The sequence below is a fragment of the Lathyrus oleraceus genome, chromosome 2 (genome assembly GCF_024323335.1).
Source record: "Lathyrus oleraceus cultivar Zhongwan6 chromosome 2, CAAS_Psat_ZW6_1.0, whole genome shotgun sequence".
Taxonomy (NCBI): domain Eukaryota; kingdom Viridiplantae; phylum Streptophyta; class Magnoliopsida; order Fabales; family Fabaceae; genus Lathyrus; species Lathyrus oleraceus.
This window is the reverse complement of record NC_066580.1, coordinates 87,723,194-87,748,767: the sequence shown is the minus strand read 5'-3', so window position 1 is coordinate 87,748,767 and position 25,574 is coordinate 87,723,194. Positions and strand designations below refer to the sequence as shown.

General features: G+C 40.1%; 1 protein-coding gene across 9 annotated transcripts; it reads right to left on the bottom strand.

Moving 5' to 3' along the window:
* Positions 1-755: 755 nt before the first annotated feature.
* On the bottom strand, positions 756-23,733 carry LOC127118255 (cucumisin). 9 transcript variants are annotated; one of them, XM_051048414.1, is made up of 15 exons: positions 23,507-23,733; positions 22,964-23,026; positions 8,750-8,884; positions 8,583-8,667; positions 8,302-8,428; positions 5,110-5,212; positions 4,903-4,991; positions 4,489-4,583; positions 4,167-4,407; positions 3,418-3,937; positions 3,101-3,204; positions 2,177-2,395; positions 1,980-2,091; positions 1,681-1,894; positions 756-1,417 (listed from the first exon to the last, which is right to left on the bottom strand). In XM_051048414.1, the coding sequence occupies exons 5-15, from the start codon at positions 8,409-8,411 to the stop codon at positions 801-803; spliced, it is 2,424 nt and encodes an 807-aa protein (XP_050904371.1). In that variant the 5' UTR covers positions 8,412-8,428; positions 8,583-8,667; positions 8,750-8,884; positions 22,964-23,026; positions 23,507-23,733; the 3' UTR covers positions 756-800. The 9 variants fall into 9 exon arrangements, 6 of the variants coding, with proteins under 6 accessions (XP_050904371.1, XP_050904370.1, XP_050904369.1 ...); XM_051048413.1 differs by lacking the exon at positions 22,964-23,026 and adding an exon at positions 9,926-9,988; XM_051048412.1 differs by having other exon boundaries at positions 22,964-23,733.
* Positions 23,734-25,574: the final 1,841 nt, after the last annotated feature.

Here is a 25,574-nt window from a genome sequence, read left to right as displayed (position 1 = left end):
TTCCTTACTTGGATGCCCCCAGATGTAGGTGACATTGCACTGAACTGGGTTAACAATTGACATGTGTTATTTACTTCCTGTTTTTTACACTGTAATTGTTTTTAGTATGACATGTCCTGAACCTGGTGTCGTGACATCGTATACGACATTTGTCATATGTGTAATTGTTTCTAGTGTGATATGTCATGATCCTAGTGTCGTGATATTGTATACGATATTTGTTATCTGCTTACTATTATTGTTGTATTGTGACTTCGCATATGTCATTTGATATATGTGAACCAGAATTTTCAATCATGAACACAAAGGTACTTCCTATATCCCCTGTATCCCTCACTATTTATACTCTTCCTCGTTGTAGTATAAGCCGACTTCATGTTAAGATCATGAACACAAAGGTGATAAAGTAAATGTACACCATTTCGTGAGTAATTTCTTATCATAGCGCTAATTCTAAAGGTGAAACTTAACTTATAAAAATCAATCGATGGAACAAGTTTTGAATTCAATAAATCTGATTACAGTAGATCCAAGAATCCAAAGAATTGTTAGTTTCTAATACTGTGATTTATTTTCTAAATGGATATCAGGCATCCTCTATTCCATAAACCCATACATAGCAGTACTTCATCTTTTGTTTTGGTGTCTTTGTTAAAGCCACTTTCTGCTCTGTATTTTTTTACTGCAACGTATTCTCTTATGTATTTCATATTTTTATTTTTTTAAACAAGTATACAATTATTGCAAAAAAAAAGTACAATATGCAATTAATTTTCATCTTGATCAAAAGTATATACAGCTTATCCAATAATAATAATATAAAGTAGTAAATTAAATATTACAATGCATATGCAATATATCCTATATAAATTGGCACCCTTTCCGTTCACGGCTCGCTCGTCAAATACAACAATGGGACTCCTCACTTGATATTTACCATCGTCCCATATCAAAGAAGCTGAGCCAATTGATTTCTTCATTTTTCCATTTACAGTGAGAGTAAATGTTTGTTTCTCTCCCAAGGATGTGAATGATAACACATTGGGGATCACTGAAATATTGAGTCCTTTGGGTGCTGTTACAAATGCTCTATACGTAGACATAGGCAATCCTACATTTGTAACCGCCCTTTTGAAGCTTCCGTTCAAGTGATGTTTAGATCGTGGAGCTTTGAAAGCAAAGGAAGGATAATTTAAGTCTCTTGCGGTCAAATATCCTATCTCAGAGCAATTGATTATCCTCTCTGTGATTTGGAGTAAAATAGACATATTTAAACCTTGACCACATAAAAACCTAATATAGTCTTCTTCATTTGCATCATATACTAAACCAGGATTCATAGCCTTTATAGGGTCAATTTGTCCAGCTCCATACGCAAATTCTGCATCAGGGTTCTTGTCTGGACTCATTTGTTTGGCTGCAACATAAGAAACACAAATATTTTATATTAGTTTAATTAGTTTAAAACATACCAAGTACATTTTGCTGACCTAAAATGAAATAAAGCTAAATCATGGTATATTCTTTTCCTCAAAGGTAATTTCTCAATTGTTTATATCAAATAATTCATTTAAAAAGACAACTCTATTAAAATATTAATTAAAACTAAGCATGCGCTAAGTTTATTTTTCTTGATGCACAGTATATTGAATGAGGTGAGACACTACTCATTTCTACTACCTGTCGTCATCAAAGCTGAGCGTACAGCAGCAGGTGACCATGTAGGATGAAAGGATTTTATATATGCTGCTGCACCAGAAACGTGGGGACACGACATTGATGTTCCAGACACAATATTGAACTCCAATTTTCTTTTCTCACCGTGAATATCAGAAATTAGAGCAATTGGAGACCAACTGGCTAAGATGTCTACTCCTGGAGCAGTTAAATCAGGCTACAACATCATACAAAAAATAGTTAACAACAAATATTATTAAAATGAAAGAATGTATTTAACGTATTAATTCATTAAAATGAACCTTTAGAATCTCAGGTGTAGCATTATTAGGACCCCTTGACGAGAAAGAGGCAGCCATAGGTGCCAAAGTATCATTTGCCTCGTACGTTTTAAATATAGTTGCTACCGGATTCCTGCATATTGATTAATACAATAATCTCTAGATAAGTGTGGTTCTCTAAATAATTAAGTGTATAATATATAATTTGCAATTGATACCTGGTAGAGTGTATATATTTATGTACTTTGGCGGCATCCTTCGAATGAAGGTGACATCCAGGCAAGGGATAAGAACATGCGGTATCCATAGATTTTTGACCTTGTACCAAGACACCCACAGCACCAACTCTATAGGCTTCAGAAGGTCCAATTCTATCTTCACATAGAAGAATTTTACCCTTCACCAACTTGATATCCAACGAATTGGCTGAGCAATTCCTGCAATTTTAAAAATATTTCATTAAATTATTGATTTTTGAAAAGTTGTTCCCTATTCAATAGTGCCTATTTTGGAGCAGAAATGGAAATATTGGCTTAAATATATTAAGTATCTGTATAAAAGTATGACCTTTTTGTCTTCAATCCCTATATATACTGGTGAAATGATGAAAGCACAGAAAGAAAAACATGAAGATAAAATGAAGTATTTCTTGGTATATCAATGAGGGAAGTTACAGCATAACAGAAAATGAAAAAGTATCTAGTAGAGGGATACTACTAGCCTAGCCAAGTGGCTCCCACAGGAGAATACTCTCTTTCTGATAGCAGAAAACCATGTTGATCTCTTACACTACAATATCCCCTTATATAACTAACTCTGATCCCAAGCATGCTGCCAGCTCACCCTTCTAGATATTCTAACTGATTCACTACATTCTCACCCGCTTCCTTTGATACACTCTCCATATTTTGGGCCTGTCCACACACCCCTCAATTGTGACTCCTTGATCATTCAGCCAACTCCATTTCTATCATAGACTGTCTTTTTAGTCTTCACAGTTTTTATCAAATAAAAGAGCTAAAACTTAATGCAAAGGTTAATAGAAAGTCAAAAAAAAAAAAAAAAAATTCCCTTTAATATTTTTTTTCGTACTGTTAATGTTTACATCATTTTCTAACTTAAATGATATGAAGACTAGTTACCTGGATGAATCTTTATCAAAGCCTGCTTCCTTATTTGGTGCATCACCAGCATAGATAATAGGCCACAGTTCTCCCTGAAGGTCAAATGTATTCAAAGAAGTACCCTACACATTAAGCAAATTTATTGAAATTATTATTAATGTTGTCATTATAAATAGAAAGTGAACTCATTAAATATAAATATTAACGAACTTACATACCAAATCAGCTTGCCTTATATTTAAGAAAATGATACCATTGTATAACTATGTACTTTGAAGTCAAAGAAGATCAAATAACAGTTGTTCTAAAGTAGGATAGAAAAAAGAATGATTTACCTCATAAATTTTGTTATCTCCTAATTTGACCTTTGTAACAAATTTTCTATCCATGGTGCTTGCAGCAACACTAATTGCCCAAGGTGAAAAATTTGTTAGGGATGAACTTTTTGGACCCAAGTTCCCTGCCGCAGACACAGTTAGTATTCCCTTTTTCATTGCATGGAATGATCCAACTGAGATTGCATCCATAAAATGGATACTAGCATCTGACCCTCCAATAGAGACGGATAATATGTCAACTCCATCAATAACAGCATCGTCAAATGCGGCAAGAATGTCCACATCCTGACATGAATCAGACCAACATACTTTATAAACCGCAATTCTTGCTGAGGAAGCCCCTCCTCTTGTTGTTCCATGGCCAAGGCCTAACATACTTGTCATGCTAACAGGGTTTCCAGCCGCTGTTGATGCTGTATGGGTCCCATGCCCAGTTGTGTCTCTTGGGGATAAGATATTATTTTTCAAGAAGTCTTCTCCATAATCATTTCTATAATATCTGGCACCAATTATTTTGCTATAAAAAATAATAACTATTAGCATTTTAACATGAATTATATAAACAAGGATTTCTAGCAAGCACGATATCAGTCTTAGAAGGAAGATTAATGAACTCATACTTATTTTGTATTTAAATCAATTTGGTGATGTTAAAAGTATGAGTCATTAGAATTCCATCAAACAACCAACATCCACTTGCTAGAATGACTAAACTTTTTGTGACTTTAGGAATGTGATAGCATTACTTGTTGCATGTAAGATCAGAAGATTGGCAAATGCCTTTCCATTTGCTTGGTGGTGGACCATATCCTTTATCATTGAAACTTTCTGATTCCGGCCAAATTCCAGAATCTATCACTCCAATTATGACATCACATTCATTGTATTCCCTCTCGACATATTCTGGAAATCCTATAAAATCCCAAGATCTTGTTGTAAGGAGTTGTCTCTTTTCATTTGGAAATACAGACACCACCCCATCAAGTCCTACACTTCCAATTTTCATAATTAACAAATATTCAAGTAGAAATGAAAGACAATTTGTTAGAAAAAATATTGTTTACGCACCAGCCATTCTGCGAGCTTCTTCCGCCGTTAGCTTTGCAGCAAAGCCACTGAAGCTACGTTTGTATTGGTAGAGGATAGATTTTGATGTTGAATTACTAAAGTAACAAGATAAATAGGTAAGTATACTTTTTCAATTTATTTTCTTTCTACTAAATAGCAAAAAAGTTCAAAATTTTAGCAACGGGCCTAACCCTGTCAATATTATCATTTCAAAAGCTTTAACCTTTGATATGGACCAAGATATATTTCGACAATATTATTGATAGACATGATTCTCAAGGATATTGGGCCTTCACTAATTCATCAAAAACGTTTCATTATCAAAGTCTTTTTGACATTATCAAAGGCTTTTGGCCTTCCCTTATGATTATTTTCTTGTAATAAGTAATTAAAATTTCGATGAAATAATGTAACCTCTCGGCAACTTGATTTAACATATTTTGGTAAATGATCAGTGAAGACGCTTCATCGTTTATGATCTTTCCAGTGTAGACAATGTAAGTCTGCAATAGGGTGAAACATAGTCATCATAAATCGGAGAAATACACTTGATCTAATTATATTAATTAATTGAAAACATGAACTATGGAAAATTGATAAAGACAAATGAAGTGTGTTTACCTTCATATTATCTTCAGAAGATGAGTAACATTGCACCAAAAGTAAAATAAGACCAAGAAGGAGAAACAAAGAGCAAAGAGAAGGTCTACTATCCATTGTCAAGCTAGCAACAATACAACAAAAAATGGTTAATAGTATGAATACCATTGGATCATCAAAATCTCATAATACATGCATGCAGATTCCTTTGGATAAATTTGTTTTATATCTTTTTTTGTTTGGAAGAAATTCCCACTGATCAAGAAATGAACAAAAGAGTTAATGTAAAATTTATTTAGTGTCATTGAGGTCCTTAGACATAACAATTTTAGTAATTACAACTCAGCTTGAATGCTTTTAAGTTAGACACCATTGGAGTTGGCCTGCCTTTGGCACTAAATAGGTTGGCCTTGGAGAGTAGGTCTCTTGTGTACTTGTACTTGGCTTGAGACAAGAAAAGTGAGTATTCTGCAGTTGAGAGACTATATTCTAAGGCTCCAAGTTAGTTGCACAATACAGCAAACTGAGTACTCTGCAGTTCGGAGCTCATTGTGCAAAGTTAGTTACACAATACAGCAAGCTGAGTATTTATAACTCAGCTGGACTGCACTGACTCAGCATGGTCATTTACGAGTTGTTAGAGCCCTTAGGTTTAGTTTGGCTCTGCACTATAACTAGCCTAATGCTACTGCTTTTCTATCATCTAAAACTACAAGTTACAAAAATAAACATAGGTAGAGAAATTAAAAGTCTTCAGCTCAATCCAATGAAAACATACTAAAACTAACAGCAAAAATAAATAGGTTTTATTGAATTGAAGGAGTGGGATATTTTATGGCTGGAAGTTTAGATTTAATGCTCCCTTAGAGAAAAAGAAGAAAACTTGAACACACAAATTTATCACCTCTGCTACAGACGATTGAGGAACCTTAAGTTAAAAAGGACTTCTTGCAGAATTTCAAGAATTTTCTTGGTAGAGGTGGTGAAATAAGGCACAAGTTTTCTATGTTTGCGGAGAAGCAATCATATATATATATATATATTGGACTTAGCTAGTGATACTGAATTCAGCTATTTATAATGTCAAATTATTTAGCTTACTAAGAGGGTCACTTGAAATGAAAATTAATGTATGCAACTTTTACTTTAGTTATAAAAAGAAAATAATGGTGAAAGTAAAATTGGAATTGCATAATGATATTTAGTAATTACAACTCAGCCTGAATGCTTTTGATCACATTCCATGTCATATGTCTTGGTGCATTTCTATATCTCCTAATAAATTGTTAAATTCATCTTCATAAAAAGTTTTAACTCTAATTAGAAAACTTTTTAGACAATCCACTAAGAACTTTTCTATGTTTGCGGGGAAGCTATCATATATATATTGAATTTAGCTAGTGATACTGAATTCAGCTATTTATAATGTCAAATTATTTAGCTTATTAAATGGTTTGATAAAGAGAGGACCACTTGAAATGAAAAATAATGTATGCAGCTTTTACTTTAGTTGTAAATAGAAAATAACAGTGAAAGTAAAATTGGAATTGCATAATCATATTTAGTAATTACAACTCAGCTTGAATGCTTTTGATCACATTCCATGTCACATGTCTTGGTGCATTTCTATATCTCCTAATAAATTGTTAAATTCATCTTCATAAAAAGTTGTAACTCTAACTAGAAAACTGTTTAGACAATCCACTAAGAACTTTCATGGGACACAGCTTCAACTAAAACTTGAGTTGAAAAAATGTTAATCAGTGGCAAAAAAAAAAATTCTAAAGTTAATCAGTATTAAGCACAAAATCATGAAATTAAATAAAACCAAAAACCCTTGACACATGAATGAAGCCAGAAGAACAACGAATTTTGGAGGCACTTGATATTATAATGCTACACTAGCAAGCAGCAGGAAAAGAGAGAATAGAAATAATGGGTTGGGTTGGTTCAGGGTTAACTAAGTGAATCTAATGGAAAGATAAACTGGAAGTCATAGATTGGATTGAAGGGTCACATTGTTGCCCATTTAGTAGCTAGCTAGAATGGGTATATATGTACATGAAGAATGGAAGATTCACAAATAAACCAAAACACAGACCCATAGCTTCCCTGGTATCACAGGCGAGTTAAGTCAAAAAATCAGAATGAATAAAACTACATCTATTGAAGATATAAGACAGTTATTATGTAAATAAAGGATTTTTTAAGCTCAGTGATTGAAGATGTGAGTTTTATTTTATGCAAGTAGGTGCATATATATGTTAGGATTGACAAGTTAAACTAGTATAGTATTTCTATTTTATCAACTTTATACTAAATCACAGGCGAGTTAAGTCAAAAAATCAGAATGAATAAAACTACATCTATTGAAGATATAAGACATTTATTATGTAAATAAAGGATTTTTTAAGCTCAATGATTGAAGATGTGAGTTTTATTTTATGCAAGTAGGTGCATATATATGTTAGGATTGACAAGTTAAACTAGTATAGTATTTCTATTTCATCAACTTTATACTAAATGCTTATTTCCCTGATATATCATCTCTTTACAAGTATTATTAACAAGAACTTAACAAAAAACAACACAAATGATTTACTTCAGACTAAATCTCTCAAAAAGAAATTGTCTTGATTTCGAATAAGAATGCTACATAGTCATGTAAAAACGGCACTCTCGTCTGTCTTTGTTTTGTTGTCATCTCACCTCTATAGTCTTAAATACAAGAAAAAAACACATAGATATGTGTATGTTAACTGAAGGAACTATTAGCAAATGTAATGACATTCTCTTTACTCCCCTATTTTTGCAATAATGAGGGTTACTCTCTCATCTCTAGATGATTTTTTTAAGGTGGAAAACTTGTTTTGGAGGTAGAGAAGTGGCGAAAAGAAAATGAAGTCATCTTGAAGCAACAACTTGTTTCATGCCATTTTATTCACCCTATCGTTGGTTATACAAACAATCTCCTTCCTTACATGTAAACTCAACCCTAAACTCTTGATTATTATTTTTCTTCATATGATCAGTTCACATGTTTAAGCAATTTTCAAATGCATTACATTAAAAACCTTAACACACCGTACATAGTAGAGGAGAAAACGGCAGGGCAAGCATTAGGGAATCTCAACAGTAGAGTACTCAAAATTTGAGTAAATCGGAAAAAAAGATTAAGTTATAGAATAATAACACGAGGGAACAAAACTCAACTGGTTTCGAGTCCAACAGAATGATAAGGAAACCAAAAGGTAGCAATGGGGCATAGTATGGGAACATTTCATCAATTGGAGCAAAAATGAGCTTTGAACAAGACCCAACATCCTTCTCGTCAGTTCCACTGCATATCCCCAAACAAATACCTATTAAACACCTTAGCTCATATCTATTTCGGTCATATTTGTTATACAATCATTTCATCAGTTTAGTTCAGTTGTACAAAATACCTATGAGAAAAGGTGAATAGGGATAATGATCAACAATTTATTCATTACCTGTAAAAGATGAATGTCCCAATAAACAAAAGCATCTTCTTGAGTAAGATAGCGGCCTTCAAGCCTAATATGTTCAGGAACATCACTGAATGAATAAATGTTTATAGTGATCAGACAAAAAATTGTTGACATTACAGTTTGGCATGTGAAAGCAAACATCAACATACCTCTTCGAATTCAATTGTACAACCATGAGACGTGCCTACTAAGTTGCCAGTGAATCTTGTAGGCCAACTATCATCATTGAATCCATTTAGAGCACCAATGAAGCCAAATCTTCATATCAGTTGTGAGCTCTGAATCTGTAAAATGAACACACAAATTTGATAAACCAACTTCAATTTTAGTTGTCACGACGCAATGACGACATGGATTAAGAATTCAGAAAGGAAATTGCACAACATTATAACATTCTTACTTAATGTTGAAAATTTAAAAATTTGATTCTGTGTTTTCCAAATTGTTATTTCATTGCATACTAAGTTCTATGTATCTTGGTGTCGCAACCTGAAAAATACAGTGCGAAAAAAAAAACAACCGGCGAAGAAAAAAGACAGAAGAGTCGCCACCGTGCGTTATTTATCCCAAAGGAGGGAAAGGAAACGCTCGAAGTAAACCTGAAAATAGGAAAGAAAAAGACAAGGTCTCGCAACCAAATCTTGGGTTCGGGAGTCGGTTATGCGAAGGGAAGGTATTAGCACCCCTACGCATCCGTAGTACTCTACGGGATCCACTTATGCGGTTTCTGTTTAAAGGGTATGGTTTTGCTTAATGTGCTATTTACTAAAAAGGTTAAGAGAAATGACTCGCGCGGATGTCGCATCCACTGCATACGTATCTCATCTGAATATGAGAATCAGAGTCTTCGTAGCTCGGCTGACCTATGGGTTGGGGGTAATTGTGCTCGCTAAGACATCGCGTCTTATGCCTACGTATCTCATCTGGAATGAGAATCAGAGCAAGCCGTAGTTCGACTAACTACGGGGTTATGGATTATGTTACGGGGTGAACAACGTTACTACGCAATCTACCGGATGCTCGACCTTTGGAGACTTACTCGCCTGTAGTAAAAGGAGTAAACGTGTTGCTTTGGGTTTTAGGTTTTGTTTGCGTTGTAGGAACGCGCATGCAAAAAGGAAGTCCTAGGCGGAGGAACAGTGCTACCTAAATTGGCATGCAAACGGGAGACTATGCGAAGCCTCGCATCCTATGGGGAAACAATCACATCACACAAAACATATATCTTGAAATAGAAAAAATGCCACCAAGGGGCTCAAACATTGCCTCCTATCGAGGTCTTCCAGCTAAGAAACAGTAGAAATAAAAGGGAAGAAGTAAAATACCACACGGATCAAGATCCGAAGTTACAGCAATTAAAGGATAAGCGACCCTGAGATTCTCCCAAGCTGATGCCATCAAAGAAAACCAATCAGTACGGGAAATCGGAATAAACCTCCGGAGGGTATCCCTGCGAGAATATGTGAGCCCTCACAAAAACTCAACAAAAGGGGTTAGGCAAACAGGATGAAATCAAAAGATAACAAGGCCATGGCAACACAAAGAACAGGTTAGAACAAAACGGAATAAGAGCAGATACTGTCACATTCGCGACTGCTTCGCCTAGCGAAAGCCTAGCGAAGCTTCGCTGCGTGCTCGCCTAGCGAAGCGGCTAGCGAGCACCTGCGGGATTTGGATTTCCCATTGGTACCTGCACGATGTTAAAGATTCCAGATCCTATGGCATTCACCTTATAAACGAAATTGTTAAACAGTCAAGGCATAAATCACATATTCATACACAAATATAACCCTGTGGGCCAAACCTGAGGTTACCTCATATATTCAGTATTCAATCCGAGGCATAGAGTAATAGGAACAGAGGCATACCTGATGAGAAACCTGTTAAAATTGGAAGACAAGGCCGGATTGGCGAAGCAACGTTTAGGGTTTGCGTGAGGCGGAATGAACTTCTCAGGGCTGCCCGAAGGTTGCTGCAGAGTAGTTCCTAGGTTTGAAACTCCACGTGAACTCCAAGTCTATTTCTCAGGGAATTTCCAAGTGTCTGAAACCCTACTGAAACTCTTATATTTATAGCTGATTTTCGTGGACTTGTGGGCTTGGAATGAGGGAGACCCAAAATTTGTTATATTTTAATTATTTATTTAATTTTTTTTTTTTTTGGAAAAAATGAAAGGGTAAATTTTGGGGTATTACAGCTGCCCCTATTCAATCAACTGGAGACCCGGAAGGAAGATGACAGCTGCTTTCGTGCTTTCGAGGTATCAAGGGATTGAATACAATAAAAGCCCAAAAATTTGCACTGAAGTGAAATGAAGTAACAATGTCTGTCAGAATCGGCAAAGAGGTGGTCTTGAAAGAAGAATCCGTCTGGTACGGTGAGAGTCAGTCTGAATAAAGAATGTTAACTTGCATACCAAAATAAATGGTAACACAGAAATAACCATGGCCGGAATGCCGCTCATCAGTCTGAATACTGGAAAGGACTTCGATCTGAACATCGGAACACTGGCCGGGATGCCACTTCGGTCTGGATACCGGAAAACTGGCCTGAATGCCACTTCGGTCTGGATACCGGAAATTGGCCTGAACGCCACTTCGGTCTGGATACCGGAAAACTGGCCTGAATGCCACTTCGGTCTGGATACCGGAAAACTGGCCTGAATGCCACTTCGGTCTGGATACCGGAAGACTGACCTGAATGCCACTTCGGTCTGGATACCGGAAAACTGGCCTGAATGCCACTTCGGTCTGGATACCGGAAAACTGGCCTGAATGCCACTTCGGTCTGGATACCGGAAGACTGGCCTGAATGCCACAAGTTGCATCGACCTGAACGTCGGAAACTTCTTCGATCTGATCATCGGAAAACTGGCCTGAATGCCACTTCGATCTGAATACCGGAAAACTGGCCTGAATGCCACTTCGGTCTGGATACCGGGAAACTGGCCTGAATGCCACTTCGGTCTGGATACCGGGAAAACTGGCCTGAATGCCACTTCGATCTGAATATCGGAACACTGGCCTGAATGCCACTTCGATCTGAATATCGGAAAATTGGCCTGAACGCCACTTCGGTCTGGATACCGGAAATTGGCCTGAACGCCACTTCGGTCTGGATACCGGAAAACTTCATGCCTGTCAGCATTGGCAGAAATAGGGAATGATAATAGAGGCGGCGCATGGGCCAATGACACTTGCTGGGGATAACAAAGGTAAGTCATGAACAATCTTCAGTCTGAGTACTGGAAACAACTTCTAGCTTATCACTTGGGATACCGAGAATGTTTTATGTTTACATGCATATGTTTGAATTTTTCAATGGCGTAATGCTCCATGAAAATGGAAATGCTACGCGATTTGGAAGGATGCAATGCAATATGATTCTACATGCAGGGATGCGAAATGCTGGGTAGAATGCCAAGCCGAGGCAAGGGGATCTGCTGGGGAAATGATCACCATCTCCTGGACCCTGGCAAGGCTGTTGGAGATGCCCAGCGCAAAGAATTCTGTGGGGAGACGACTAGCCATGCGGTGTTCTGGCCATACCGAGACTCTGATCGGGGAAGGAATGGCATTGGAAGCCTGCTGCTGAGGAAAGCTACAATGGTTCTGGCAACCACGATTTGCGAGAGATGACTCAGCAGGGGGAGCAAACACTGATACGGTACCGAGGTTCTGGTTCAAGAAAAGAACCCATGGATCTGGCATTGGGACTATCGATCTGGCATCGAACTCTAAGGAGCAGCCACTTCTGCTGGAAAGATACAGTCTGGCGCTGTCAACTCCGCTGGGGATATATAGTCTGGCACTGTCAACTCTACTGGGGAGTGTATGTCCTGAAACAACCGCTTGGGGAAGTACGGTGGTGAGAAACTGCTGGGGATTGAAGAATCCAACGCTCTGATCAGCTCTGCAGGGATAAGACACCGAATTTGTCTGTTGGCGACTTCACTGGGGAAGATATTCACGATCATCTGCAAGGGGATTTTAAGGAAATGCCCCGAGGGTATCTGTTCTGAATAGACGATCCAAAGCACTTAAAATTTACAGCAATTTTAAATGTTTATTGAGCATGTACCTGTAAAGCCCTTATGTGTCATGATGCAATGTTTATCAAAAATTCGGACGTCATTTTTGCAAACAAAACAGTAAAATGAAAATGAAAACAGAGATATACTGAATAACATGATTTTATTGATTGAATGGCCTCTGAATAGGCATTTACATTAAGAGGCAATCCCTGGAAAGAGGTAATCGCACAATAGATAAAACAAAAATTAATCTAATGGCAATGTGAAGTGGATTTCTATTGGGTTCCAATTCGGCTATGACTTGCCCGTCTTCAAGATCCTCCAGATGATCAGCTTTCTGAAAGAGTGATTGGATTGTTTCCTATCCTTCAAAAATTTCCAGTCATTGGCACGAGATGAGATTCAGAGCTACTCAGAACGCAGTCATTCGCTTAATCCCTAACTTTTGCCTGGATCGCCCTTTTCGGGTTTTCGATCCACCGGGATACCCATTTTTGCCTAAGTTGCCTTTTCAGGTTTTCAACTTACCGGGTGTACAATCTTTTTTTTATTTTTTGATCCCTAATTTTTGCCCGAACCTTTCCATTTTCTTGGTTCGCCGGGATGCCCATTTTTGCCTGGACTATTCTTTTTACTGTCCAGCGGGTCTATTTTATGCGAAGTATTTTTTAACTGCGTCTGAGTTCACAGGGGAAGCGAAGTCTTCGCCCTCCATAGTTGCAAGCATTAGGGCCCCACCATCAAAAACCTTGGTGACAATATACGGTCCATCGTAGTTAGGAGTCCACTTGCCCCTGTGATCTGTCTGAGGAGGAAGGATCCTTTTCAACACTAAATCTCCGACTTGGAAACAACGAGGACGCACCTTCTGATCAAAAGCTCTCTTCATCCGACTCTGATACAACTGCCCATGACAAATGGCTGCCATTCGCTTCTCTTCGATAAGACTCAACTCATTGAACCTTGTCCGAATCCATTCAGCTTCATCTAACTTGACATCCAACAGGACTCTTAGAGAAGGAATCTCCACTTCAACAGGTAGGACCGCTTCCATACCATACACAAGGGAGTAAGGGGTTGCCCCTGTCGATGTACGTACTGAAGTGCGGTACCCATGCAAGGCGAAGGGTAGCATCTCATGCCAATCTCTGTACGTAACGACCATCTTCTGCACAATCTTCTTTATGTTCTTATTTGCCGCCTCAACAGCGCCGTTCATCTTAGGGCGGTAAGGGGAAGAATTGTGATGCTGAATGTTGAAGTTCTGACACAACTCCTTCATCATTTTGTTGTTGAGATTAGAACCATTATCAGTAATGATTCTTTCGGGAATCCCATAGCGACAAATAATTTCTTTCTTGATGAAACGGGCAACCACATGTCTGGTGACATTCGCAAATGACGCTGCTTCGACCCATTTGGTGAAATAGTCGATGGCAACAAGGATGAAGCGATGCCCATTGGAAGCAGTCGGCTCAATCTTTCCAATCATGTCAATACCCCACATGGCAAACGGCCACGGCGAAGACATCACATTCAGAGGATTCGGCGGTACATGCACCTTATCAGCATAAATCTGGCATTTACGACACTTCCGAGCATACTTGAAACAATCTGATTCCATGGTCATCCAATAATAACCCGCTCTCAACAATTTCTTAGCCATTGCATGTCCACCGGCATGAGTACCGAAGGAACCTTCATGAACTTCCTGCATTAACATGTCCGCCTCGTGTCTGTCCACACATCTGAGCAAAACCATGTCGAAGTTCCTCTTATACAACACATCGTCTTTGTTCAAGAAGAAACTACCTGCCAATCTTCTCAAAGTCTTTCTGTCATTGTTGGATGCCCCTGCAGGGTACTCTTGATTCTTCAGAAAGCACTTGATATCGTGATACCAGGGCTTGTCATCGACTACCAGTTCAGCAGCAAACACATACGCGGCCCTGTCAAGGCGCATCACATCGATCCTGGGAGCATGGTTCCAACGAATTACCTTGATCATGGAGGATAGAGTAGCAAGTGCGTCTGCCATCTGGTTCTCATCACGAGGTATATGATACAATTTTACCGTTGTGAAGAAAGTCAACAGTCTTCTCGTGTAATCTCTGTAGGGGACCAGAGTGGGCTGGAGAGTATTCCAATCACCATTCACTTGATTAATCACCAGAGCTGAATCTCCGAAGATGTCCAGAGTCTTGATTCTCAGATCAATGGCTTGCTCAATGCCCAAGATACAGGCTTCGTACTCAGCTTCATTATTTGTGCACTCGAAAGTCAAACGAGCGGTGAAAGGTATGTGGGCACCTTTCGGAGTTGTAATGACAGCACCAACTCCACTTCCTCTAGCATTGACAGCCCCATCAAACAACAAAGTCCACTTTTTGTTCGGATCAGGTCCCTCCCCAACAACTGGCTCTTCACAGTCTTTCATCTTGAGGAACATGATGTCTTCATCAGGGAATTCAAACTTCATCGGCTCATAATCATCAATCGGCTGCTCGGCAAGGTAGTCTGACAGAATACTACCTTTGATGGCCTTTTGCGACGTGTATTGAATATCATACTCTGTTAAAATCATTTGCCAACGAGCGACCCTTCCGGTGAGAGCTGGCTTCTCGAATATGTATTTCACTGGATCCATCTTAGAAATCAACAAGGTAGTATGGTTCAACATATACTGCCTCAGTCGGCGAGCAGCCCAGGCCAAAGCACAGCAAGTTTTCTCAAGCTGCGAATATTTGATTTCACAGTCGGTAAACTTTTTGCTAAGGTAGTATATGGCATGCTCTTTTCGACCAGACTCGTCATGCTGTCCCAATACACACCCCATCGAGTTCTCAGTCACTGATAGGTACATTATCAGAGGTCTCCCAGGAACTGGAGGTATAAGGATCGGAGGTTTCTGTAGATACTCTTTTATCTTCTCGAAAGCCCTTTGACAATCTTCATTCCACCTGATAGCCTGATCTTTCCTCAGCAATTTGAAAATTGGCTCACACGTGGTTGTTAGGTGAGAGATGAACCTTGCAATGTAGTTCAACCTCCCTAAGAAACTACGAACTTGCTTCTCTGTTCTTGGCTCAGGCATTTCCTGTATTGCTTTCACTTTGTCAGGATCCACCTCAATCCCTTTTCCGCTAACAATAAAACCCAGCAATTTTCCCGATCTCACCCCGAAAGTACACTTGTTCGGATTAAGCCTCAGCTTGAATTTCCTCAAACGCTCAAACAATTTCTGCAAATTCACCAAATGTTCTTCTTCTGTCTGAGATTTGGCAATCATATCATCCACATAAACCTCGATTTCATGATGAATCATATCATGGAACAGAGTTACCATAGCTCGTTGATATGTTGCTCCGGCATTTTTCAGACCAAACGGCATCACCTTGTAGCAGAAGGTGCCCCACGGGGTTATGAAAGTTGTCTTTTCCATGTCTTCTGGTGCCATCTTGATTTGGTTATAGCCAGAAAAGCCATCCATGAAGGAGAATACCGAGAACTGAGCTGTATTATCCACCAAAACGTCGATGTGAGGTAATGGGAAATCATCTTTAGGGCTAGCTCTGTTCAGATCCCGATAGTCGACACACATCCGTACCTTTCCATCCTTCTTAGGTACTGGGACGATGTTTGCAACCCATGGCGGATAATTGGTGACTGCTAGAAACCCTGCATCCAACTGCTTTTGCACTTCTTCCTTTATCTTGACAGCCATCTCTGGTCTTGTTCTTCTGAGCTTCTGCTTGACCGGAGGACAACCTTCTTTGAGAGGCAAGCGGTGTACCACGATGTCTGTGTCCAGCCCAGGCATGTCCTGATAAGACCAGGCGAAGATGTCAATGTATTCTTGCAGCAATTTAATCAGCCCTTTCTTCACATTATCTTCCAAAGCAGCCCCTATTTTGACTTCTCTCTTGGCGTCTTCGGTGCCGAGATTAATCACTTCAACAAACTCTTGATGCGGTTGAATAACCCTTTCCTCTTGTTTCAACAACCTGGCAAGTTCTTCAGGGAGTTCACAATCTTCATCATCCTCTTCTTCAGCTTGAAAGATTGGATTTTCAAAGTCGAAGCGAGCCATAGCAGAACCGTTATCAATAGGATCCGGTGATGTGCATCTGCATGAGTGATGGTATGTGCTTATGAGTGTGAAAAAAAAAATGTGGAAACTAAACAAAACATTGCCATTTTTTTTATTATTTTTTTTATTATATTTTTTTTTTTTGAAAAACTGCAAAAAATAGAAAGACAAGGAACGAAATATTTGAATGCGAAAAGACGTCCTTTATTTATGATAAAAAAAAAATGCAAGTGTCACATAGACGGGCCCTACAATGAGTCGTTACGCCCTGGGTGGAACGTAAGACTTGGATATGCATGAATAAACAAAGAAAATTACTCTTCAAGAAGAGTGACTTGAATAATCTCTTCAGAAGACCAATTGTTGATGACTTCACCCGGGATCCTCGGACGCACCCAGTTGTCAATGTCACAATCACTATCCCCATCTTCTTCGTTGACTGCAGAGACTTCACCAGGAATCACAAAATTAACAGGAACAACATCTGCGAATTCATCAGTAGCATCTTCAAACACTTCTCCCTCAACCCCTTCCATAGACTCTTGGACAGACAAATCTTCAACCTGGAGGATACCTTTGTCGAGCAAGGCCTGGATACCTTGCTGTAGTTTCAAACAACCTCCACTCTGAGTGGCACAATCCAAACAACCCTTCCCACAACCGGGGAAGACATCGGCCTTCAGCAAGCATCCTTTGATATCCAACAATGGAGTCTTCAACTTCAACACATCCTTAATGGACTTGGCTTTTCCCTCTATCATGTTAACGTTCGCACCACCATGCTGGGGCATGGGATTGTTAACGACATTCGGAGCCGGTGCAAGGTCGATGGCCTTTGAATCTATGAGGTCCTGAACTACGTGCTTAAAAGCTTTGCAGTTCTCAATATTGTGGCCAGGTGCCCCAGAGTGGAAGCTACACCTAGCGTTGGCGTCGTAACCCACCGGAAGTCTACCAACAGGAGGAGCCAGAGTGCGCAGTTGCACAAGTTGTAGTTGTTGAAGACTAGAAAGTAACTGGGCGTACGACATTGGAAGGGTGTCGAAACGCCGGTCCATCATCCTTTGCCTCTGTTGATAAGCGGGTCTGTTACCCGGTTGTTGCTGCTGTTGATACTGAGCTAATTGACGCTGCGGTGGTTGTTGTTGTTGTGGCACTGCAGCTGGAATGGTCACAGCCGCAACATACGGTTGTTGATGATAATTCTGGAAATTATTCCTTCTAACACCTCTGTTCTGATAGGAAGCCAAAGAATTCACTCCCCCCTCTCTTTGCTTATGCCCTCCAACGAACGACTTTTTTACCCCTGACGAAGATCCTCCTCCACTTTGGATCTTGCAGGTCTTCAGGTAATTCTCCACCCTCTCTCCGGTAGAGACCACATCAGCAAAGTTGGAAGCATTGCACCCCATCAGACGCTCCAGATAAGGTCCAGGCAACGTATTCATGAACATGTTGGCCATTTCTTTCTCCAACATAGGGGGCTGAACACGGGAAGATGTCTCCCTCCAGCGTTGAGCGTATTCCCTGAAGCACTCATTGCTTTTAAGAGACAGATTCTGAAGTTGAGTTCTGTCCGGAGCCATGTCTGCATTATACTGATACTGCTTCACGAAGGCCTCCGCCAAATCCCTCCAGCAACGGATGTGGGCTCTGTCCAGCCTCATATACCATTCCAAGGATGCCCCAGCTAGGCTGTCCTGTAAGAAGTACATAAGTAGCTTCTCGTCATCAGAGTATGCAACCATTTTACGGAAATAGGCTTGCACGTGAGTCTTGGGGCAAGAGTTGCCCTTGTACTTGTCAAAGACCGGGACTTTGAATTTCGGTGGCACTCTCACACCTGGGACCAGCCCTAAGTCAGCAACGTCTACTCCCAAAGGATTCTGTCCTTCCACTGCCTTCAACCTCTCTTCCAATCTCCTGAACATGGGGTCTACGCCATGACCCATGCCAAAGTCTTCCTGAAGTGGGGGAAACTGATCGTCCTGATCATCATGAACGGTATGTTGACCGGGGTTGGCATGCGGGATCGGGATAGGCCCCGGTCCACTGGGTCCGTTAACCTCTCCAGCTGGAGGTTCAGTCACTGTCTCTGGTTGAGCAGGGGGATTCCCCTGTATCATCTGCCTGAGCTCTTGTTGTCCCTGAGCCACCCCTTCAACCACATCCATGAATTGGGTCATGCGGGCCCTCATCTCAGCGAGCTCTGCTTGTACACCTTCCATTGCTCTCTGTTGATTCCTCCGGGTACCGTATCGGTGAATGCCTGAGTCAGCTATCCTGCTAGTGGAACACCAAACAATATGAGAACACCGCAGCGGTACCTGTTATGCAAGATATGACAATGAATATGTAAATGTAATGACATGTTTATCCATTCCAAAAGGTATTCTGCCCCCTTGATTCCAGTCTCACATCAAGTGGGTAGTGCAAGAAGGCCGAGTCATGGATAAACTTCTGAGATCAAGATGTAATAAAGGGAAACCATCATACAAATGAGTTCAAGGAAAGGGCCTTAGCCAAAAAATACATCAAAGGAGGATCTCCACAACAAGCCTGTGGATCATCACTACACAGTACCAAAGCAATAAGTAAAGAGAGGAACAAACAAATCAGAAGTCAGCCTCCTGTATACAACCCATAAGGACCGTTCCTCACTTCATCCAGTAACGCCACCGTGTCAGGATGATCTGGAGATTCTGTCAAACGCCGGATAAGCAGATTCCTCTTGCGAATGTTCCTATCCAGTTCGTTGATGTGTTCTTTGTAGTAATTCCCATCATCTTCTCCAAATACCTCTTCAAGTCTGGATTTCTTCAAACTTGCCAGCGTCTTGAGTTCTTCGATATATCCTTGAGCCTCATTGAGTTGATCTGTGATATAACCATTAGTTGATCGGGTACACAGCAGCTCATGGTTCTTCCCCTTCAGCAAAGTCTTCAATTTCTCTATCTGACCGGTCAGTTCAGCCACCGTCTCTTCCTCCTTTGTCTTCCGAGAAGTTGAAAATGCATCCCATCGCTCTTGCCACCCAGCTAATTTACCACGAGCATCCATTAACTGCTGCTTGACTCGCCTCAACTCAGAACTGGATGATCTCAAGGCTTCGTCTGTCTTCCTGAAGAAATTCACCTCCACAGCAAATTTCCTTTCAGCTTCCTCTTGCAATTTGACGGCTTCCTCCTTCTGATATTCTGACTCATGGAATCGATGCATACAGTCTTGCAATTTCTCCCTTAACTCCGAGTTCTCGATTTGAAGTCCTTCTGTGGTGTTCTTCAACTTGTCATACTCCTCTCGGCTCACCGTTGCTGACTGCTCGAGAGTAGGTGAATACAAGGGTTCTTCAATAGGAAACGGTAGACCAAACTCTTCGATTCTTCCTTGAAGCCATTCTCCGTACTGAGGGTAAGCTCTACAATCTCCTTTCCCAAGAACAATTCTTCCTTTCTTGATCACCTTGAGCCAGGCCTCAGCTGCCTTACGGGATACCGTCAAATCAGGCGAAGAATGGAAAAACAGAGACTCTTCCACATCCTTTTCCACCGGCGGAGTTCTTAAGGCATATCCAAACTGTCTAACTGCCAGAGAAGGATTATAGTTGATTCCTCCTTTTCTTCCTACCAACGGAACATTCGGGAAGTTCCCACAACTGTGAATAATATCTGCCCGAAGCAAACTCCGGTCAGACCACCAAGAAATATCTTCAGCTCTCAACCCCATCAATCTCTTTGACCAACTCAACGAGTCCTTGACATCAATGAATGCTCCTGACTTGGGTAGGTGAGAACTGAACCACTTATAGAACAAAGGCGCACAACAATTCAACAATCCTCCTTTTCTATTCTTATTCCTGTGGTGCACTGAATGAAAGAAATCTCCCAGCAAGGTCGGCACTGGATTTCCCAACACGAAGAGGCGTACGGCATCTACGTCTATAAATTTGGCGACATTAGGGAACAAGACAATCCCATACACACAAAGAGCCAACACAGCATTGAAACCCCTCTGGTCACCATCTTCAAGCTTCTTCTTTGCTTCTCCCAATAAGAAACTCAGATGAAAACCGTTAACTTCTCCCTTCTGACACATATTAGCCTTCAAAACTGATTCCCTCAAATATGTGGTTGAAGCAACCATGCTGAGATCGGGCAGACACTCCGAGCTGTAGAATAGCAACTGTGACTTGATGGGAATTCTGAGAAAACTGGCAATCTCCTCCAAAGTAGGGACCAAAACATAATCCGGGAATGTGAAGCACCTCAATGGAGGGTCATAGAACTGCAGTAGTGTGAAGAGAGCATCATGTTGATCTTTGGAAAGAACCGCGACGAAACTTAGAATTAAACCGTAATCCTCTCGGAATCCTTCTAGAGAACCAGGATCCATTAACTTCATCAGTTGTTGGATGGGCTCCAAACAGACCACCGGAAACTTGTAGGCGACGAGTCTCTTTCTGCCAATATCCATCTTAAGAGAACCAGAAAAAAACTCCGACCGGAATCAAGAAGAAGATGTAAACCCCCTAGAAATGGATAAACATGTGTTAAATGATATGAATGCAGAGTGATGTGATGATGTGAATGTAATGCAGCGGCGTGTCAATCAGGATTGCTGTATCTGCTTGAGCATTTGTCAGGTTGCACTGTCTGAAGAGAAAACCACTGAGGAATATAATACGAGATCAAAGCACTGCTCCAGAAAACCGGGTTGGTCGGAGGTTAAGGTTTCCTGAATTTAGCCCGCCCCTCACTGGTAGGTTCTAAGAACAGAAGTTCGTCAACTTCAGCCCTTCAGTCGCGAATAATACGTTTACCATTGAAGGTTTGGCATTATTACGGAATAAAAGACCTCCACTGACTCCCCTCAACAGGACATCCTAAAGCAAGTTCCCAGTCTCGGGGTCCTCGGATTGATCAGCGAGAATGCGCCCACCAGAGCTAACATAATCACGTCTCGGAGGAGAGGCCTCGACTGAGTTCTCGGGAAATGGTCACCAGAGTCGACAATTTCTAGGGGAATATTATGTCGTTACGGAACATCCGTAGGACATAGTATATCCAAGAGAAACCTCGTCTGGGTGTGGTTCTTCACGAACGACTTAACGCAACAACATGCCACGCAAGCCTCATGAACATCCACTCTAAAACCTGTGTGTACACTCAAGCCTGGGTAATGGGCTTATCTCTCGTAGAACACCCCATCCCAACAAACAAACAAACAGCAGCAGATACAGCAAACATATGTACATGAATGCAATTAGGCAAATAAGTAACTGCACAAAAGAATGAACACTCAATAAACAAGAAAACACACAAGCTAGGAGGGACTCGCTTAGGGAAGATGGACCAGCAAGAGGTCAACTTCTAAACTCCCCAGCAGAGTCGCCAGCTGTCGCAACCTGAAAAATACAGTGCGAAAAAAAAAACAACCGGCGAAGAAAAAAGACAGAAGAGTCGCCACCGTGCGTTATTTATCCCAAAGGAGGGAAAGGAAACGCTCGAAGTAAACCTGAAAATAGGAAAGAAAAAGACAAGGTCTCGCAACCAAATCTTGGGTTCGGGAGTCGGTTATGCGAAGGGAAGGTATTAGCACCCCTACGCATCCGTAGTACTCTACGGGATCCACTTATGCGGTTTCTGTTTAAAGGGTATGGTTTTGCTTAATGTGCTATTTACTAAAAAGGTTAAGAGAAATGACTCGCGCGGATGTCGCATCCACTGCATACGTATCTCATCTGAATATGAGAATCAGAGTCTTCGTAGCTCGGCTGACCTATGGGTTGGGGGTAATTGTGCTCGCTAAGACATCGCGTCTTATGCCTACGTATCTCATCTGGAATGAGAATCAGAGCAAGCCGTAGTTCGACTAACTACGGGGTTATGGATTATGTTACGGGGTGAACAACGTTACTACGCAATCTACCGGATGCTCGACCTTTGGAGACTTACTCGCCTGTAGTAAAAGGAGTAAACGTGTTGCTTTGGGTTTTAGGTTTTGTTTGCGTTGTAGGAACGCGCATGCAAAAAGGAAGTCCTAGGCGGAGGAACAGTGCTACCTAAATTGGCATGCAAACGGGAGACTATGCGAAGCCTCGCATCCTATGGGGAAACAATCACATCACACAAAACATATATCTTGAAATAGAAAAAATGCCACCAAGGGGCTCAAACATTGCCTCCTATCGAGGTCTTCCAGCTAAGAAACAGTAGAAATAAAAGGGAAGAAGTAAAATACCACACGGATCAAGATCCGAAGTTACAGCAATTAAAGGATAAGCGACCCTGAGATTCTCCCAAGCTGATGCCATCAAAGAAAACCAATCAGTACGGGAAATCGGAATAAACCTCCGGAGGGTATCCCTGCGAGAATATGTGAGCCCTCACAAAAACTCAACAAAAGGGGTTAGGCAAACAGGATGAAATCAAAAGATAACAAGGCCATGGCAACACAAAGAACAGGTTAGAACAAAACGGAATAAGAGCAGATACTGTCACATTCGCGACTGCTTCGCCTAGCGAAAGCCTAGCGAAGCTTCGCTGCGTGCTCGCCTAGCGAAGCGGCTAGCGAGCACCTGCGGGATTTGGATTTCCCATTGGTACCTGCACGATGTTAAAGATTCCAGATCCTATGGCATTCACCTTATAAACGAAATTGTTAAACAGTCAAGGCATAAATCACATATTCATACACAAATATAACCCTGTGGGCCAAACCTGAGGTTACCTCATATATTCAGTATTCAATCCGAGGCATAGAGTAATAGGAACAGAGGCATACCTGATGAGAAACCTGTTAAAATTGGAAGACAAGGCCGGATTGGCGAAGCAACGTTTAGGGTTTGCGTGAGGCGGAATGAACTTCTCAGGGCTGCCCGAAGGTTGCTGCAGAGTAGTTCCTAGGTTTGAAACTCCACGTGAACTCCAAGTCTATTTCTCAGGGAATTTCCAAGTGTCTGAAACCCTACTGAAACTCTTATATTTATAGCTGATTTTCGTGGACTTGTGGGCTTGGAATGAGGGAGACCCAAAATTTGTTATATTTTAATTATTTATTTAATTTTTTTTTTTTTTGGAAAAAATGAAAGGGTAAATTTTGGGGTATTACACTTGGTAAATTGTATTAGTTTAATTTCTTTCTTGTAAATTGCACATAATTACTTATTATCCTTATAAGTTGTAACTACATGATTATAAATTAGAATAATGTTAATTTGTGCCCTTAAGAACTAAATGAAGAAATGTTTTCTTGAAAACTATGGATTGATTTTAATAAAAATATAAAATTAATTTTGTAATTGTTTTTTTCAATACAAACTTTCTATAACTAGATTTCTTAACATGTGCCCTAGGGACACAAGTTAGCATTACCCTATAAATTAAACCTTATGTTGAGAGCAATGCATCTCAAGCACACTCAGAACAATATTATTCTTATTTTTCACATGGCATCAGAGCTCCTGATCTAGGGGTCTCTACTTTCGCTTCCGCAAACAATTACGGAGAAAATATGGCTGGGCATTTTCTGCTGTCAAAAATTTCAACTTGATTTGCTGTCAAATTCTTCCAATAAACACTTATTGTACTTTCCAGCAGCCGTTAGTACAAATTTTGTAATTTTTCAGGTTGTTGTTCATACAGCCTGAATAGCCAGTGTTTGTAATTTTTTTCCTGCATTACCAATACTCTTTCAACTACCTATTAATGGAGGAGGAAATTGTAAATCAATTTGCACAAGGAGGAAATTCTAAATTCCAGATTAATCACTTTGGAGAATTAGAGAGCCTGCAGTCTACGTATCAAATAAATGAGAAAAATTATTTGATGCAGGTTTTCCCTAATATCTTGAAGAAATCAAGATGTACTTGTACTTTGGCTTATTCAGGTATGTTTCCGATTTCATTTGGGTTTAATGTCCCAAATATACCTTCTACTTCCCCGTGGATCTTAGATTCAGGAGCCACCGACCATATGATACCTTCATCCAATTACTTCTTCACATATCACCCTAGTCCAAGTAATAAGAAATTTTCCACTGCTAATGGTACTCTAGTAACAGTTGCCGGTATTTGAGACATCCAAATAACTCCTTCCATTATCTTAAAAAGTGCCTTTCATGTTTCAAAATTGTCTACAAACCTAGTCTCTACACAAAAAACTTATGAAACATTTATCTTAGTGTTTTTTTTTCACAGCAACCATTGTAAATTTCAAGTCATGGATTCGAGGAGGAAGATTGAACATTCAAAGAGGAAGATTGAACATGCTAATGCTAGAGAAGGGAATGGCCTTTACTATCTTGAAGAACCAAATCAGCTTGTTACGACAAAAAGTCTATCGCCTTACTCACTACTGTCATCTCACAAGCAAAGAAAATATTTTGCTTTTAAATTGTCGATTAGGACATCCCTCTTTTGGAGTTATCAAAAGTATGTTTCCATCTTTGTTTTCTAAGGTGAAAAATGAGAATCTTCGTTGTGAAGTATGTGAAATTGCAAAACATAAAAGGATACATTTTCCTTGAATAATAAAAGATGCACAATTCCTTTTCATTTAGTCCATTCCGATGTTTAGGGTCCATCCAACATTCTGAGTGTATTTGGGGCTAGATGGTTTATTACTTTCATAGATGATTGTACTCAAGTTACTTGGCTTTTCTTTTGTTGATATTTATAAATATATAGTGTTAAGAATATTTGTATATAGAATAGTCTCACATCGACAATATCATGTAAGTAGTTGTAATCTCTCTATATATAATAATGTTTTTGGAGTGCTTTTCGAAACACATGGTTTATTCAAATGTCTTAGTCTCTTGTATTTCAACATGGTATCTAAAGCCTACTGAG

Excerpts from the sequence above, each read along its gene's own strand:
- LOC127118255 (XM_051048412.1), bottom strand. The coding sequence starts at position 8,411 with ATGTTGGGTCTTGTTCAAAGCTCATTTTTGCTCCAATTGATGAAATGT. Across the intron at positions 3,205-3,417 it reads GAGATAACAAAATTTATGAG|GGTACTTCTTTGAATACATT; the intron begins GTAAATCATTCT and ends CTTAATGTGTAG. Across the intron at positions 2,092-2,176 it reads AAATATATACACTCTACCAG|GAATCCGGTAGCAACTATAT; the intron begins GTATCAATTGCA and ends ATCAATATGCAG.